The sequence below is a fragment of the Solea solea genome, chromosome 7 (assembly GCF_958295425.1).
Source record: "Solea solea chromosome 7, fSolSol10.1, whole genome shotgun sequence".
Classification (NCBI taxonomy): domain Eukaryota; kingdom Metazoa; phylum Chordata; class Actinopteri; order Pleuronectiformes; family Soleidae; genus Solea; species Solea solea.
In genome coordinates, this window is record NC_081140.1 from 13,519,796 (window position 1) to 13,536,714 (window position 16,919).

General features: G+C 40.3%; 1 protein-coding gene across 2 annotated transcripts in view; it reads left to right on the plus strand.

Moving 5' to 3' along the window:
- The window catches only part of dync2h1 (dynein cytoplasmic 2 heavy chain 1), a 90,390-nt gene extending 73,946 nt beyond the window's left edge, over positions 1 to 16,444 (plus strand). For both annotated transcript variants that reach the window (XM_058633739.1, XM_058633740.1), the window contains 11 exons: positions 729 to 804; positions 1,234 to 1,448; positions 2,478 to 2,582; positions 6,505 to 6,621; positions 8,499 to 8,606; positions 9,929 to 10,030; positions 12,316 to 12,405; positions 14,252 to 14,361; positions 14,462 to 14,543; positions 15,440 to 15,556; positions 15,917 to 16,444. In XM_058633739.1, coding sequence (XP_058489722.1) covers positions 729 to 804; positions 1,234 to 1,448; positions 2,478 to 2,582; positions 6,505 to 6,621; positions 8,499 to 8,606; positions 9,929 to 10,030; positions 12,316 to 12,405; positions 14,252 to 14,361; positions 14,462 to 14,543; positions 15,440 to 15,556; positions 15,917 to 16,078 — 1,284 coding nt within the window. In that variant the 3' untranslated portion in view covers positions 16,079 to 16,444. The remainder of the gene's footprint in view (positions 1 to 728; positions 805 to 1,233; positions 1,449 to 2,477; positions 2,583 to 6,504; positions 6,622 to 8,498; positions 8,607 to 9,928; positions 10,031 to 12,315; positions 12,406 to 14,251; positions 14,362 to 14,461; positions 14,544 to 15,439; positions 15,557 to 15,916) is intronic.
- Positions 16,445 to 16,919: the final 475 nt, after the last annotated feature.

The following is a 16,919-nucleotide window of genomic DNA, read 5'->3' on the forward strand; positions in this document are numbered from 1 at the left end:
GAGGCTAAGGAGGTTTATTTGGCAGTCAGTCACTGATGAAGTGGAGACACATTCTAATGCCAGTTGTGAATTGGCTGATAGAGAGCTGTCCACAGCAAGGATACACCTATTAACACATTAATCAAATATAACGTGCCCCAGACACTCAAGCACATCATTTCTGAACTTTCCCACTCAATTGTCCCTGAGTGGCAACCGATCATGATGTCACCTATAAGAATCTGAAATCCAATTTTGAAGCCTTGAGATTTGTCATTTGACCGGCGCCATGTTAAGGCTCCAGGCTCCTACTGGATAATACAGCTGTCAGTCACACTGGTGTCTACTCATATGTGCCGTGCTTTCTCATCTCTTTTCCTCCAAATGGGAACAGAAATGACAAAACTAACATCATGTTGTAATGAAAAGGACCTAAGACTGTTGAATGAGACAATTAACTCTTCGGGGGAAATGGTTAGTGAGGTTGTAAATGAAGTGAGGAGTAATTTCCCCATTGACTTCTATTCAAACAGAGTTATTTTTGCAACCAGTGGAGTCACTCCTTGGTGGCAATTCAATATATTCTTGCTTTCTATGGTCTGTGGCTGTCTCTTACAAACTAAGTAAGTAAGTAACACATTAGCTCTTAATATCTTGAATCCACTGTGATATAAATAGCAGTGAAACAAATAAATATATGTAAAAAAAATCATGTATTATTCATTTTCCCTCCTATCTGCTTTATCCAGGGTTGGACTAAGTTCTATGAGTTCTCGTTGTCAGACCTCCGTGCTGGATTTGAAATCATCGACAGGCTTTTTGAAGGTAAGAGAGCAGGTGACCGATCACAGTGCTGTTCTGTTGTGTCAGCACAACACAGGACATGAAAAAGCATTGACATCACAGTGTTATGTGCATGCACGCCAACGGGAGGGGGACCATGTTAGATGGAGGGGCCGAGAACGGGAACCATTAAAATCGTACAGTAATAGTTGTTTAAATTGGCCTATATGTGGAAAAAAAGATGTAATATTTGAGTTTCTTCCTAATTGTGCTTGAAATAGTGGTCAAGAACACCCCACCCCCAACCCAAAAATGGTTTGGCCACTGACACAACTTTTCGAGTAAACTGTCATGTGTGCCTATGCACCTTGTGTACGTAGATAAAGTATATACTGTACGTACATGTCCTCTGTTTTGTGTTCAGTGCATGGTTACAAGCTATGTATGTCTACATGTGTCGCTGTCTCCAAGGAGGTAAATCTTTCCAGTGGGAGTTTGTACATGGCCTGTTGGAGAGCGCCATCTACGGCGGACGCATCGACAATCCCTCCGACCTCCGCATCTTGCGCTCGTACCTCGAGCAGTTCTTCTCAGCACGTCTCCTCTCAGCTGGTCAGAGAAAGAGCAGAGGGGGAACACGGGTCTTTCCATCTCAGATCAGCCTCCCAAATTCATGCAGCATATTGGTAGGTTGTCAGAATGACGCAGTTTTGTCATACACAAACCTGAATAACATGAATCCATATGTGCTGTGTAAAGGATTCTCAAACATGTTCAAGGTATTAGCTCGCTGAGCACTACGCTCTTTGAATACTGAACAGCTTATTCAGAAGTTATGTATGTGCACATCCTAATAAGGCAAAACAATATATATGCACAGACACACATGTCCACCGTGTGCTGGGCAGAATCAACAAAACAACAAGTCTTTAAAAATACCCCCACAAAAAAACTGACCAGGTGACGTTTTTAGCTTCTTAGGTAAACTGTTAAAAAGTCTGAATGAAGGCAATGAAGTTGTACTCCAATGTCCTCCAAGTGAGTAGATTTATGGTTTGTGGTTAAGTCACTATTGGATTTTCATTTGTCTGTGTTGTTGGCTTTGTTTTAAGTTGGTTTATAAAGCTGTAATTTCCCTCACACAATTTGTTTGGCTGCACATATAATTTATATTCTGTGTTTGCAGTTTAATATACGCAAACAAATGAGTGGCCGTATATGTCCAAACTGTTTATTATAGATGCCCGTTTGTTTTCTGGCCTTTTCGAATAAGTTAGCAGACTGCAAAGCTATTGACAGATCATTTTGTGAGCAGCATAAATCAGTTTACGCCTTCCGATGCAATTTGGTGCTATATGAATATTGTTATTGTTATTAGAAATGATGCATTTCTAATGTTTTTTCTTGCATGCAGTCATGTGTAGTGAATGATGTTTTTATGGTTTGATGCCTTAAGCTCAAGAGAAAATCCCTTTTCGTACAATGAAGGTTTCATTACTAAAACAGCATCGAACCATCGGAACAATGCTTCAAATAAAATAAGAGCAAAATATGAGCATGTTTGGAGCATGTTTTGCTTGGAAAATTCTAAATAAAACTTCTGTATATTCTCCCTCTCATTCTCATTCTTGTGTTTATATTACTATTCATTCATGTGGGTGAGTTTGTGTGTGTGTGTGTGTGTGTGACCTGCATGTGTCTGTGTGTCTTCTCAGGATTACCGCAGTGTAATCGAGGATCTCCCAGAAGACGACAGACCTGCGTTCTTTGGTCTGCCCGCCAACATAGAGAGATCTTCTCAAAGGATCATCAGCTCCCAGGTGCAACACGCATATGCACACACTAACACACTAACACACACAAAACCCATCACATCCTCCCATGAACACAGGCAAACATACACAGAAAGGAACTCTTATCTAACTCCAATACACACAGACGTATAAACAAACACGTTGAACAAATTAGATTTAATTACTGTACATACCAGTACATGTAACTGGCAATTGTATACTCTATATTCCTTGTATAATCAGAATCTATTATTCGGATGTTTTCAAAGCGTAGAGACTTCTGATTGAAGTTGATTTTGTGGCTCAGGGACAGCATCGTCATAACAGCTGTGCAGTTTAGACTCATTCCTAATAGGGCTACGTCAGCCTGTGTCATGTGAGCCATTTAGTAAGTTGACTTCATACTTAGTGCAAAGCTTACTGTCTGTGTTTATTTGTGCAAGCTTGACGTTCTTTACTGTCTGTGTTTATTTGCTACAAACAGCCAATGCATCAACAGAACTGTTGTTTGCTTTAGAAGAGTAAGACCTTGCATAAACTCAGTGTTTGCATTGATATGTGTGCGTGTTTTGTGACAGCATCAAAGTAAGACTGGTTTTAAATAATTATCAGGGAACAGGTGGGTCTGATTTTTTTTTTTTTTACTTCCGAATTCCCTTTTCCCTCTTCATTCCTTATTTAAGACGAATGCTCCAGTAAAAACATGTCCACATCTAATTCCTCTCAAGTGCCAATCTGCATCATGTTCACTATATGCATGAGTTAATTCTCTTTTATCAGCCAGATGCAATAACGTTTTCTACTATATTATACTATTCAGTATCAGATAATAACAAAATTTAGATTTTTTGTTCATTTGCACTGTGGCTTTGTTGTCGACTCTCAAATTTGTTCTGCAACACTTAAATCATATTTTTTATCATACAGCAAACTGAAGTAACAGTTTTGGTTGAAAGAAACTAGGTTAAGGGTAGAGGAAGGCATTAACTATTTAAGGTTAGGGATAATACGTGATTTAGGCTGTCCAAATTAGAGAAAGAGAAAGAGAGAGTACTTGAATGTGTTACCTCTTTTTTTTCTGGCATGACTAACATTTGAATTGTGTCAGTGCAGCTGCGCAAACGTGTGTGTGTGTGTGTGTGTGTGTGTGTTACTTTGAACACGAACCCAGTCATGTTGCTGGTAGTCACCTTCATTCTGGAGACATAAAAGCAGTTTATTTTAGGGTCAGGACTTCAATTTAAGGTTAAAGCATTGTACCAGGAAGACATCCGTTTCAATTTATTTCACTATGAAATAAAATTCACCTTGCACAGACATGAAACTGGGTTTAGATGGGTAATCCATCACAGTGAGGAACATGTCTGCTTTTATCATCATCAAAGTTATATTATTATTGTCAATATGCCGTATTGGTGTAAGGTCTGTGAATGTAAATTGATTTTTTTTTTTTTAAATCTACACTGCAGCAGGGATGGACCTTTTATTACAATGTTCAGCTGTATGACTTGAGGATGGACATGTCGGTGTAGAGGTTATGGCAGAGATTCTCACCAAGGTGGTGACATGTGATGACATTGTGGATGCAGTCAACAATCTTCTGCCACTACATTAACACCGGTTACCTGTTTTTTCAGTGTTTAATAGTATGTGTCACGTACTGTAGAAATCAGATTTGAGCCATTTGCCACCACTGATTTTTCATACTAAAGTCCATCCATCCATCTGCTACCGCTTTATCCTCCACATGAGGGTTGCGGGGTGCTGTGCCAATCTTAGCTGACATAGGGCGATAGGCAGGGTACACCCTGGAGTTCACCAGGCCATTGCAGGGCCACATAGAGACAACCATTCACTCTCACACTCACTTCTATGTCCAATTTAATATATTTAATATGCCCATATTACATGTTTTTGGACTATGGGAGGAAACTGGAAAACCCGGAGAAAATCCACGCACACACGGGGAGAACATGCAAACTCCATGCAGAAAGGCCCTTGTTCTGACTGGGTCTCTTTGCTGCAAAGAGTGCTAACCTCTACACCAACTGTGTGGCCCCATACTAAAGTCCTAGAACACAAAACCGGTGCAATGCTCTGGAAAGTTGAGGAGTATCAGTACCTGAATTGCATTTAACGTGCATACAGTTGATGGTGATCACAGATTTCAAATGCGTTGTGAATGAAAATCCAACCAAAGGATAAGAAAAAAGACACAATCAAAGACAAGATGGAAGAGAAACAGGATTATTATTTTGTGTTAAATTAAATTAGTTTGTCTTTTGTACAATTCTCAGAGAGTGGCACAAACATACATACTAACAAGAGCACAAATCACTGCTTTCATAACAAAATTGTGCATTGGAAATAGAGTAAAAAAAAAAAATCACAGAAACTGAGGTATTCTTGATGTTATTTGTGTTTTTTTTGTCTAATTATCCTCAGTAAGCACCCTTGAAGCACACAGTAATACCATATGGCTCTTATTGTCCATTCATAGTGTCAGTGTGGTCAGCTGATCACAGAAACCACCAACCTAGTTTAATTCACACAACTCCCTCAAGGGCACTTGTGTCCCTCCACCTATCTCCTCCATATGTCATTGTCGCCCCTCCTGCTGTCAGTACATGCACTCCCCTCTCTCTCTCTCCCTCTCTCTCTCTCTCTCTCTCTCTCTATCTCCCCCATCTTTTCCCCTTTTGGTGGACACATATGCTTAGTGTAAATTATCCAACATTATAATCTATTATAATAATAATAATAACGATAATAATAATAATAGTTATAATAATAACAATAATGATAATGCTTGTTTGTGTGGATTATATTCTTTATGTTCAGTTGAATATCTGAGTATAATAGCATCTGTTTCTGTGTTCACTTGGAGTCTTTATTGAACATCGTCTTGACTATGACCATGAGAAATATTCCCCTGATTAAAATCCCGGATTACACTGTTTTAACGTAAAAGTATGATTAAAATGACTTCCTTGCACATATGGTCTCGTCCCTCTTTTTTCCACTTGGGTATGATGGTAAAAGTCTCTGCCTGGTAGTCAGTGGCTGAGATAAGGGCGAATCTTAATATATTTAAATCCCTTTACATTTGAACCCCAATATATTTTAAAGCTCCATCCTCAGCTGCCCTCATTTTTACTGCCGTCAAGATGGAGTTCTAGATTAGCTATCAGTTTTTACTCTTCCTTTCCTTGCTTTCTCTCTCACTCTCACTCTCTCTCTCACTCACACACACACACACACACACACACACTCTCTTGCTCTCTCCCAATCCCTCTCTGAGCATGCAAACACAGACACACTCACACACACACTCTCACACCTTCCCTCCTGAGCAGAGAAGATAAAGCAGGTGTAAGTAAAGAGTTCTCCTGGACCAAATGAAAGCCATTTATCAGACACTTTGCCTTCCTCACAACACTCACACACTCCATACAGAGCCACACAACTGCACAAACACTCACACTGTGTCTAGATAAAAGCACTATCCGGGCCTTGAAGCCTGAGGGGAAACAAGTTTGATTAATTGTGTGAGAAGCTGTTAGGAGATGTGTTTGGGGTCATGCCTTTCTCACTTATATTACCAGATGTCATTGACTGTCATTGTAGTGTGTAGCCACCAGACATGTACGTGATATTGTATTATGGTGCTTTTGGGTAAAATGAGTAAAAGTTTTTTGTATTCAAATTTTACACATTCTTTCAAAGAGTGGGACAAATGACACAAATATTGTCTTTTTTTTTGCAAATATCGTGAATGGATTTACCATCGGATTGACCACTTTATATTTATGTACAGGAAGTTGCAAACATTTTCTTGGTTTATTATTTTGGAATAATTGTGTACAAATGTCCTAACTTTACCTCAGTATAATTCTTTTGTTTAATTAAATTATTTGTTGGTGTTCATACTTGTTGTTCTAATTCCCAGGTGATTTCCCAACTACGTATTCTGAGCCGCTCAGTGGCAACTGGGTCAAAGTTTGACAGGGAGCTCTGGTCGAGTGGACTTTCCCCCGTCCTCAACTTATGGAAGAAACTTAATCAGGTCAGTTATTTCAAGTCTTGCTTCTTAAACCTTACTTTTCACTGAGAGATCACAGTTTTTTTTTTTTAAAAAAAAGGTTCTTTCTTTAATGTCACCTTTGACTCGGGAAACCAAAAAGCAAAGCTTTCTATATGTATTTAAAGGTCCATTCAGTGTGTGAAAATTAGGTGAAATTATTTTAATTTGACAGAAACTAATTCTTGTTCTTCATTTACCCATATTGAGCCTCTAACCCTTAGTTCTCTCTTAGTTTAACCTTGGTAAATTACCATGGGAATGGGTTTTTTTTCGTCTTCTTACATGTTGTTGTGATGATTAAATTGTATATTGCATTTTAAGTATAAATTATAAAGTAGCAATAATTAAATAGACCATTTTTATTTTATTTTTGTTCATACAAACGAGCCAAGTGAACTTTGAACTGCGACGGATATAGGAAATAACGGATATAAGATACTATATTGCACATTTTTATAGCCTCTGTATGTACTGTACGTGTTCTTAGGGTAAATATTTATATCAGGAGCCAGGTTGGCTCTACAGAGACAGCAAAATGCATCTAATAGTGTAAATCATATATTAATTTCTAATAGACTTTTTTACCGTTGCATTTGTGTTATCAAACTCATAGCACCATAGTATTTCTGTTTATAACAAGTTAGAAAAACAGCATTTCCACGTTTCAAAGCCTTAATAATCCCATGCAAGTTTTAGATTTTTCCTGTGCAGCAGCAACTAATCTAAATTAAAAGTAGTGAAAGCTAACCGGAAAGCAGAAGGGTCTAATCTAGTTCTGTGCATGACAGCTTTTGGCTTGCCTGGCCAGTCAATAGTGCTGTGTGAGGTTGCTTGGAGACCAGCACCTTTCAAATCAAAAAGAATCTACCTCAACATTAAATAATTTAGCCTCCATATTCCTGTTCTCTCCCTCGGCCTCTTCTTCACACTCTGATGCTGTACAAATGGTCCTCCCTTTACCTTTCTCTCCCTTTTTCGTCTACTACACTTAGTGTGTTTGACTCTGAACTGAAATGCTTTTTCCAAATGTGTAGCTCATACACATGCTTGTGCTCATTCAGTGATTCTGTGCCGTTTGTGCAGGTTTTTGTGTTTGTACACGTTTTTTGGACTTGCATGGTTTTGTGTGAATGTATATTATGTTTATGTAGATACAATGTAATGTAGTCTAGGTGGTGAGGGGACTCTCAAGGTGTTTGGCTTTTAAGTTCCATCTCCGAATAGAGTTGTAGACGAGCTGAATATGGTTTTTCCTTTCTTGTCTAATTTATCTCACTTTCCATTGTCTCCACCCTTCTATCCAATAGAAACTTCTATTCCTCTCGCTCTCTTCTCCTCTGCCTCTTAACAAGTATTTGTGTGAATAACCAAACAGAGTGCGAGGAAGTACGGGGTGTGATATTTGCAACAGAATACAACCAAATCTCCATATTTATTTATATTTTCTGGTACATAAACACCCACATACACTTACTCACATGAGATATTTTGTGTAAACTAATGCAAAGTGTGGCTCAAATCCTTGTCGACTCTGGAGATAAAGTGTGTTATTTTGAAAGAACCAACACTTTATGAAGTGATGGAGGCAGAAGGTGGTTCAGTGGTTAGCACAATTGCTATCCACTGAGTTGTGAGTTTGAACTCGGTGGATAGCAGCAGTCCATCTTGTTAGTATTATCTTGTTATTATGTCATTATCTGATGTGAAAAACTGTGATGATATTTATATCCGACCATGTCTTTCTACTACTGTATATACAGCATCTACCCTGTCAAGCTCTATGTCTTTGTATCTTTATTATGTTTATTATGTTTATTTATATGTCAACGTTCTCCGTCTGTCCACTGTTGATCCATCAGGGCTCCACACTGATCCATCAGAAGGTGGCCCCATCAGCAGAAGGTCATGCCTCGCCAGTTTTATCATTCATTGCCTTGGAGCAATTCAACGCAGTCCGCTTGGTCCAGGTATGTTGGCCAGCAGCTTGCGGTAGAGTTTTATGTGCTTATACTGTATGTATATATGAAGGGATTGAGTTGAGATAATAATTATTTCAAAAATAATTATTATGATCTCTAAATCATTTTGTCGTAACAGGATTCTCTGTGGGTGTGCTGCTGCTGCTGCTGCTGCTGCTGCTGCTGCTGCTGCTCTCCACACCATTTGTCACAAAACCATCCAATACCATAGATCGTGTCTTGCAATATAAATGTGATTGGTAGAATGTGGGCTGCTTCATGGAGATGCATGAGGAGACTGTGACTCACACACTGCTAGATTATGTATTTTCATCCTCTTGTGTTATGGGTGTTTTGAGCCAATTGACTGACATTTTGGGAACCGGTTAACACCACAGGTGGCGCAGAAAGGTGCACCTGTTCTCTCATTAAAGAAAGGCCTCAACAGTTCTGTAATGCAGCTTTATGTGTTGATGTCTGTACCACATAGTTTTCTTTTGGAGTAAGATGTATAGATTTGATTTTTGAAAGAAGGATTAAAGTGAAAATAAGAAGGATTAGAGGACTAATAAGAGGACTCTCGGGCTATTCAGACAGCTATAAGCTACATCGGCATTACTCATTATTCATAGAGAAACACAAACATTGTGCTCAGATATCACCTGCTTTCTGCATTACTCTGTTGTTTTTGAGCCTAGAAAATGTTCCATTTTAACTCAGTGAACTTTTAGTTTCATGTTCACCTCGTCCTCAGTCTCGTAAACAGATCACGTGCTATACTGTACATTTTCAGATGTGTAAGTGTGGATGCAGATTATCTCTGATATGGAGCTGAACGCTTTTATATGGATCTTTTTATATAAAAAAAAAACCCCCATTGAGTCACATGAAATAAAGCAGCGTTAGTTCACACAGACCATTGTAGTTATAACCCCTAGCTGTAATCAGCTGTCAACCAACTGAACGCAGTCTATTAGTCATGCTCCACTGACAGCTATGTCACACCAAGGCTGTTCATCACAGTCCATGTAAATAACACTCCTCCATCATATTCCGTGCTGCACCGATGCTGCCTCACACTGCTGCCGCTGGAAAAGATTTGCTGTCATCACCTTACTCTCCACCTTTCTAGATCAGAGTTAAAAAGGTTCAACATTTGAAAATGTATTCACTGTCTTGCTTGAGCTTTGTTCATGTAGGGGGTTCCACTGGATTGGCCAAGCAGCATGCTAATCCAAAACGTCTAAAGACGAGAGCCATCAGCACCAAATCTAATTGCATTTCCAATTTGTTGCGATAAATAGTTTCATTACGACATTCATTATTCACAGAGTATCCACCAATCCCTGGCTGCACTGAGCAAGGTCATCAGAGGGACACAACTGCTCACTCCGGACGTCCAAAAACTGGCCACTGCCCTGCTCAACCAAGAGGTAAGAGAATTTCAACAAATGCAACAACTGCTCCTTTCACTGGATCTAAGGTTAAAATGTCAGGTCTTTTGGTGCAAACAAAAAAACTATTTCTTGAGGCAGTAACAATCAAAAATGATATTCGGTGCACTTAACTATAGTCCAATTTAATGTGATAAAATTGAAACCAGGTATATAATTGTAAATTATAACACTGTTGAAGCTGTACTCATGGTCAAAGTAAACCAAGGATACTGAAGTCAGCTAAAAGAGATTAAAACATTTATGGTTTCCATATTTGTACTTTAAGTGTCCATCTGTTTTGACTTTGTATGAATGAGGACACCTTGCAGTGCATTATGGCTGACATAGGTACCTGCCAAGTATGAAACACAGATAAGCTTTTATTTCTGTTTTAAAAATATATGCTTTCCTCCTTGGAATTCAACCGTGTCGGGAGTGCAGCATCTTTCCTTGATCATTGCAAGAACCCACTTTGATATATTCTCTGTGTGTGTGTGTGTGTGTTGTGTGCAATGGAAGTGCAATATTTCAGTGCCTTGTTTGATAATCAAGCAAATGCACTTTTTGCAGGGCGGCGCATCTTTGCAGAGTTTTAACAAGGCTTGCTTTAAAAAAATTACAATCGTTAATTATGATGCAGAAAATGATAGTTCAGGCTGATAGCTGGCTACTTCCAGAGATTAAAAATTCCTGCAGACCTACATCACAGTATATATATCAAAATGTATATTTAAAAAAAAAAAAAAAAAAAAAGCTTAGTGTATCATTTGCTGACTAATTCCATGAGACCTTGGAAACGGCTGCAGCAGCAGCTGCCATCTTTGATGATGATGCCGGGGTAGAATTTGCCAAGCCACAAAGTCCCTGACAAATACTAGATTTATCACTGGCAGAATTTAAAAGCTAATCACTTTTGTGGCTCTAAATTGGCAAAGTTTTACATCACTGCCAGAGAGATGACAGAGCCACTTGCTCTTCATGTGGAAGACAGAGAACATGCAGTGACAGAGTGAAATGAAGGGACCACAATTTTATTTGATTAGTTGATATTTTTTGCTTCCTCATTTAAAGGAAGTTGTGAAGAAGTGTGTGAATCTGGTTACATTCTACAGTAGTAATAATAATAATAATGATAATAATAATGTTTGTGTCAGAGCTTAATTCTATGCATGTATAATCATTCTCCAGTATGTCAATGTAGCTTATATAATAACAACAATGACAGATTTGTGTCTCATTTTTCTTTTCCTCTGCTGGGGATGTTTTTTTTACAGCTTTAAAGTTAAGCTACCTGTGTGTGAATGACAGTGAGACAGGTGATACAGTGAAAACGCAAGGAGTAGAGGTAAATACCTGGAGTTAACCATCCAAAGCAATGAACAGTGCACAAGAGAGGTGAAGAAGAGAGTGCAGACAGGGCGGCGTGGGTGGAAATGAGTGTCGGGGGTGAAGTGTGACAGAAGGATAGCAGCAAAAGTGAAAGAGAAGGTCTACAAGACGGTATGATGTATGACTTGGAGACAGTGGCACTGTCTGAAAGACAGGAAGTAGAGCTGGAGGTGGCAGAGCTAATGATGCTGAGATCTTCCTTGGGTATGACCAGGATGGACAGGTTAGGAAATGAGCATATTCAACGGACAACTCAGGTCGAACAGTTTGGAGGTAAAGTAAGAGAGGCAAGGTTGAGATGGTTTGGATTGTGATTGGATGTTGACGATGGAGCTGCCGGGCTGAAGGAAAAGAGGAAGACCCCAGAGAAGGTTCATGGGGGTTGTGAAGGAGGACATGAGGACAGTTGGTGTAACAGAAGAGAACAGGACACAAGTGTTAGGGCAAAATGAAGGCCGATGATAACGCTGTGGCGCCCCCTAAAGGGAGAAGCTTAAAGAAGTGGAGAAGAGTAACATTAGACATTTCTGACCTATAGCTGCAGCCACTGTCTTTTGGTAACCTGGGTGTTCAGGTGCTAGGAGTTACATTGTTGTCTATATTGTAGTGATCATTGAAACTATATTCCAGGGAAATGTAGTTTCCCTGCAAGAATATCTTCAGCACAACTCCCGTGGTTCTCCTCCTGCTCTCTCTGTCACACTGTAACACTCACTTTAACTGCTGCATTCAGTGACTGACACAGAGAAATGTCCGCTTGACCACAGCAAACCACTCAATTAATATCACCAGCAAAAGTGACATCGTTTATTAAACTTCCTGCAGATTCTCTTTTGTCATATTTCATCAAAATGGCTGTTAATAACTGATGTTCCTGTCTGTTTCTGTCTCAGTGTCCTTCAAAGTGGCAGAATAACTGGGAGGGACCAGAGGAGCCGATGCAGTACCTCAGAGCTGTGGTAACACGGGCAGTCGCCATACAGGTACGTTTAGGCGCCGGTGTAAACGTTGGCCTGCTATTACCATCTCCATCAAATAAAGTGGTTTTCTGCACTTGGAGCAGACATTTGTTAACAGCCTCAAAAATGTCCTTGGGATGAAAGCCTAAAGAGTTTTGTAATCAGCATTAGTGTAATGACTGAGGGATCCGTCGAAAGCCATCGTGCATTTACATCACACTGAGATCCTCTTCGTCTCTTTGTGATAAATATAAAATGATTTTTCAAATTATCTGAAAAATGACCTTACACCCCGTATCTTAAAAATGTCCGCTGGAGTCCCGCGTTGGCCGCAGACCTCGTTTGCAGTTCATCCGCCCTCTGCCAAAAGTCTTTTAGCTGACCAGAGTAAGTACTGCAACGTTATGACTCTTGACTGAAATTATTTCCCCAAAAGCAGGGTTCATAAATAAAAGTATGAGGTTCTGGGAAGTACCAGCAACAGGTCGGTGCCAGGAAACTGCACTCTGCCTTCTTTTCGTGTCTGACTGTTCTCCTACCTCAGTATCCGCTGGCAGACCAGCAGGCACACATACACACACAATAAAATGATCTGTTTCTATGTGAATTAAATGCAATTGATTATTTGTGTGGAGGTGTCTGCCTGCTGGCCGGCGCGCCCGCCCGCCCGCCTGCCTACACATCTGTTTGTCTGTTTTTCTGCCTGTCTGCCTGTTATCTCCTGTTTCCCTTCATGTTTACCTGCGCTCCATCTGTCCTCATGGAGAAAGTCTGTCTGGAGGCTGCTCTGTCCTTTAACTGTCTGTTTCTACCCATCAGCGCTGAGTGATATCTCTGTTAGCAGTGCGTGTGTGTGTGTGTGTGTCCTGTAAGCTAATCAGTCTAATAAAGGTGGAGTCAGCGAGAGCTGCTGCCATTGAACGCAGAGCAAACAGCACAGCAGCGCACACAGGACGACCTTGGAAACACCCAAACGCTCACACACATACCAATTTCTGTCTGGTTGCATTTGTTTGCCTCTCTTGTTCGAGCTCGATTGTGCACGCACATAACTATGAAAACAAGATTTACATTTTTGGCTACAGGTGTAAAGTGGGCGATGAAATCAGTTGTGTCATAGCAATGAAGACAAAACTCTCAGAACTTTGGTTGTTTTATTTTCGGTCCAGTCCTGAGCTGTGCAAGTCGTTTTTCTCAGTGACTCAGAAGGAGCCTGTTCATTTGATCACAGCACATGTTGTTGACAAGGAACTGGTGTGTTTGTATTACAGTACATTTGTGTTTGCATACACATTCCCTCACGGGAGTGTGTGTGTTTTCCATTAGAAGTAATGGGGGCTCAAGTGTTATCAGCTTTGTTGATGAAGGCGCATTAAATTCTCCACCCAGCTGCACATTTTATTGAGTTTCTTTGTGTTCGGTGCCTCTGTTCGCAAACCTCTTCTACTCTTGTTTACAAACATGCAGCGACTCAGACGCGATTATTCCACCGACACGTCCATGTCCTCCATGTGAGCGCGAGGAGGCAAACGCAACGCCAACATCGGCTTTGTGATTTTCTGCAAACAAACTATTTTTAGTTGTTTAAAAGACGAGTTAAACGGCTCTTGTCATCCATAATGTAGCATAACTGCCTTCTTCGGGATTCATTCTTTAAATACTTAATGAATTTTTTATTTTTTTCCTTGCTCTCTTTTCCTTCATCACACTCCCTCCACAATTTGTTCCTGGTGAGAGGGCAGATAGTATTTCTAGCAAACACTCTCAAGAAATGTGAGGCAGCTCTATTTGTGACACATTTCCCCACTTGTACTGAAGAGGAATGTGTGCGTTTGCCTGTGTGTGTGTCTTTGTGCGCCTGTTCTAACAGAGCTGGGTGGAGCGTGCAGGCCGACAAGCTCTTCTGTCAGACACTCTCGATCTGTCGGAGCTCTTCCACCCTGACACCTTCCTCAACGCCCTGAGACAGGAAACTGCCAGGTAACATTGCAACGTGTGGCTTTATTGTACGTGTGTTTTGTAAGAGCAAAAAAGATGAAGTTAATAGCACCCCCCCCCTCTCCTCCCCTCTTAACTGTAGGCACATGGGTTGTTCTATGGATAGCTTGGTGTTTTTCTCAACATGGAGGAGCCCCATTCCACAAGCCAAACTACAAGTGAAGGTACAGTTGCAACAACACACACACACACACACACACACACACACACAGAGTAAAGAGAAGTGCGTGAAATTAAGATCAAGTAAATGTGCTGTATATCCGTTAGAGACAGACGAGCTCAGCTGCCTTTGACAGCAATAATCTCTGGACCCTTGTGCCTTTTCAAGTACCTGACAGACAGACATGCCTACAATTAAAGGAGCACTCGTAGCACTGCACTCTCTGTGTTTATTTTATTTATTCCTTCAGGTACATTGTCTGTCATTTTAATGTTTTAGTTTCTTTTATTGTCATGGCCAATAAAAATGAGCACGGCTTAACACGCTCTCTAAATATACAAAGAGAGAGGCTGAGGGTGCGGGTGCTTAAAGAGAGGCTGCAGCTGCAGGGGGAGAAGGGGAACACTCAGACATCTGACAGTGAAAGAGAAAGGGGATAATTGTTACACACACACACACACACACACACACACAGTGCAGCTTTTTCTGGATTTGTTCCTTGTCCTCTCTCTTGCTTTCTCTCTCTCTCTCTCTCTCTCTCTCTCTGATTATGGTGATTTCATTGTCTTGTGTTTGAAGCCGAAGTTCCCGTTTTGTCTGGCCTACTGTGAAAAATCCCAGAGTCACTAGACTTAATTCGCCATGATAAATAATCTGTCTCTCTCATGTACGATGTGCATATCGTGCTCATCCGCTGACAGCCGTGTGTACTTTCCCGTCACCTTGTTACTACACTTTGTCATTGTCGTCTACTTTTCTTCCTCTTTGGTTTCCCCTTTTTAAATTCTCTTTTTTTTTGTTAACCCACTTTCTTTTACGCTTGGACTTTTATTTTCGTCCCCCCCATGTCTCGTGTCTCACTCCCCTCAGCCAGTCACTCACGCATAATTATGTTTTTAGGTTGGAGGTCTCCAGTTGGAGGGATGTAGTTTTGACGGTGCCCATCTTTGTGAGAATCAACACAATTCTCCCAGTGTGTCGGCTGTTCCACCCTGCTACATGGCCTGGGTCCCACAAGTATGTGTTTGTGTTTAAAAAAACATCAACATACTGAATTCTTACCTGCTAAAAAGTAGAGAATTATTGCTTTTTATAATAGGTCAACAAAATCACAACTGTTTATATCCATGGTTTTATCAGAAGCCAAAATATAATCTATAATGATATAAAACAACAGCATCATCTCACAAATGTAGTATTTTTACTATTTAATGTAACCTAGGACAGTGTAGACCATTTTTTTGCCTTTCCATGATATCATTATGATACTTAACTAATAAATTGCTCAGTTATCCAGCTCTGATAGAACGCTATCAATATTTTATCACTCCACTGCTTGAATATACAGTAATTGTGAATTTTTGCTTTCGATCATAGAGCTCGGTCGCTGACTCAGCTGGATCAGAGGAGACTATCTGGCTGCCTCTGTACACCAGCGCAGAGAGGGTGAAGGTGGTCACGCACATCTGCCTGCCCTGTGGCGCCAACCCTAACCAGTGGATACAGACAGGAGCTGCTCTCTTTCTCAAGCAGCAGTGAAGGGATGTCATTTATAGTGAGGGCAAGAACACGGAGTTAGTGTCAGCAAGGCCCTTTTATAAACTGTCACATTATGCCATTATCATTTGCATAATGTGATGCAAGGTAAAGGACCAGAGAGGGAATACAACAAAAGCTGCTTTCAGTAATACATGAATGAAACAGCCTTTTAGTCTTTTCAAGCACAGTGGTAGCGAAACCTAGAAAATCAAAATTAAATAAAAACATGATTTGGACAGCGCTTGTTTGAATGTCATGTTGTATTTTGCTGAAAATGTTTAGCCTTGAATATTTATTCACTGTTATTATGTTGCAGAAGTGTATTTTTCACCCTATTCGTACAAAATAAAGATCAAATAAATGTCATTATTGTGATTTTTCACAACCAAAACAGTGGGGGGGGGGGGGGTTAAAGTTAGGATTAAGATGTGAATTGTGGTCAGATTAAAAAGTGCATGTAAAAAAACTTCATCGGACTTTGAAACCCGACACAGGAATGTGTTACTAACCACCTCGCCAACTTGGACTGATTACACAGTTGCTTAGCATTTTAAAAATGTAGGTTTCAGGTGGTGTAAAGTTCAGCAGCTTTATCTGCTCTGAACCACTAAAGAAGCAGAATACAGGCACGTTAAGTTGGGACCAAAAGCAGCTGAGCATGGCTGTTTGTCAGTGTTAGTACACAATACTAATGTAAATGCAGCGATATCAAACCACCTGTAGAGAGGTGAGGTTCACCTGCTTTGGTTCCCCTCTAAAGCAGGTACGTGTGTCCTCTGGTGGACACAGCTCTGTCCTTTCCTCTGTATGGACAGCAGTGTACACAAACATAGGGCACACG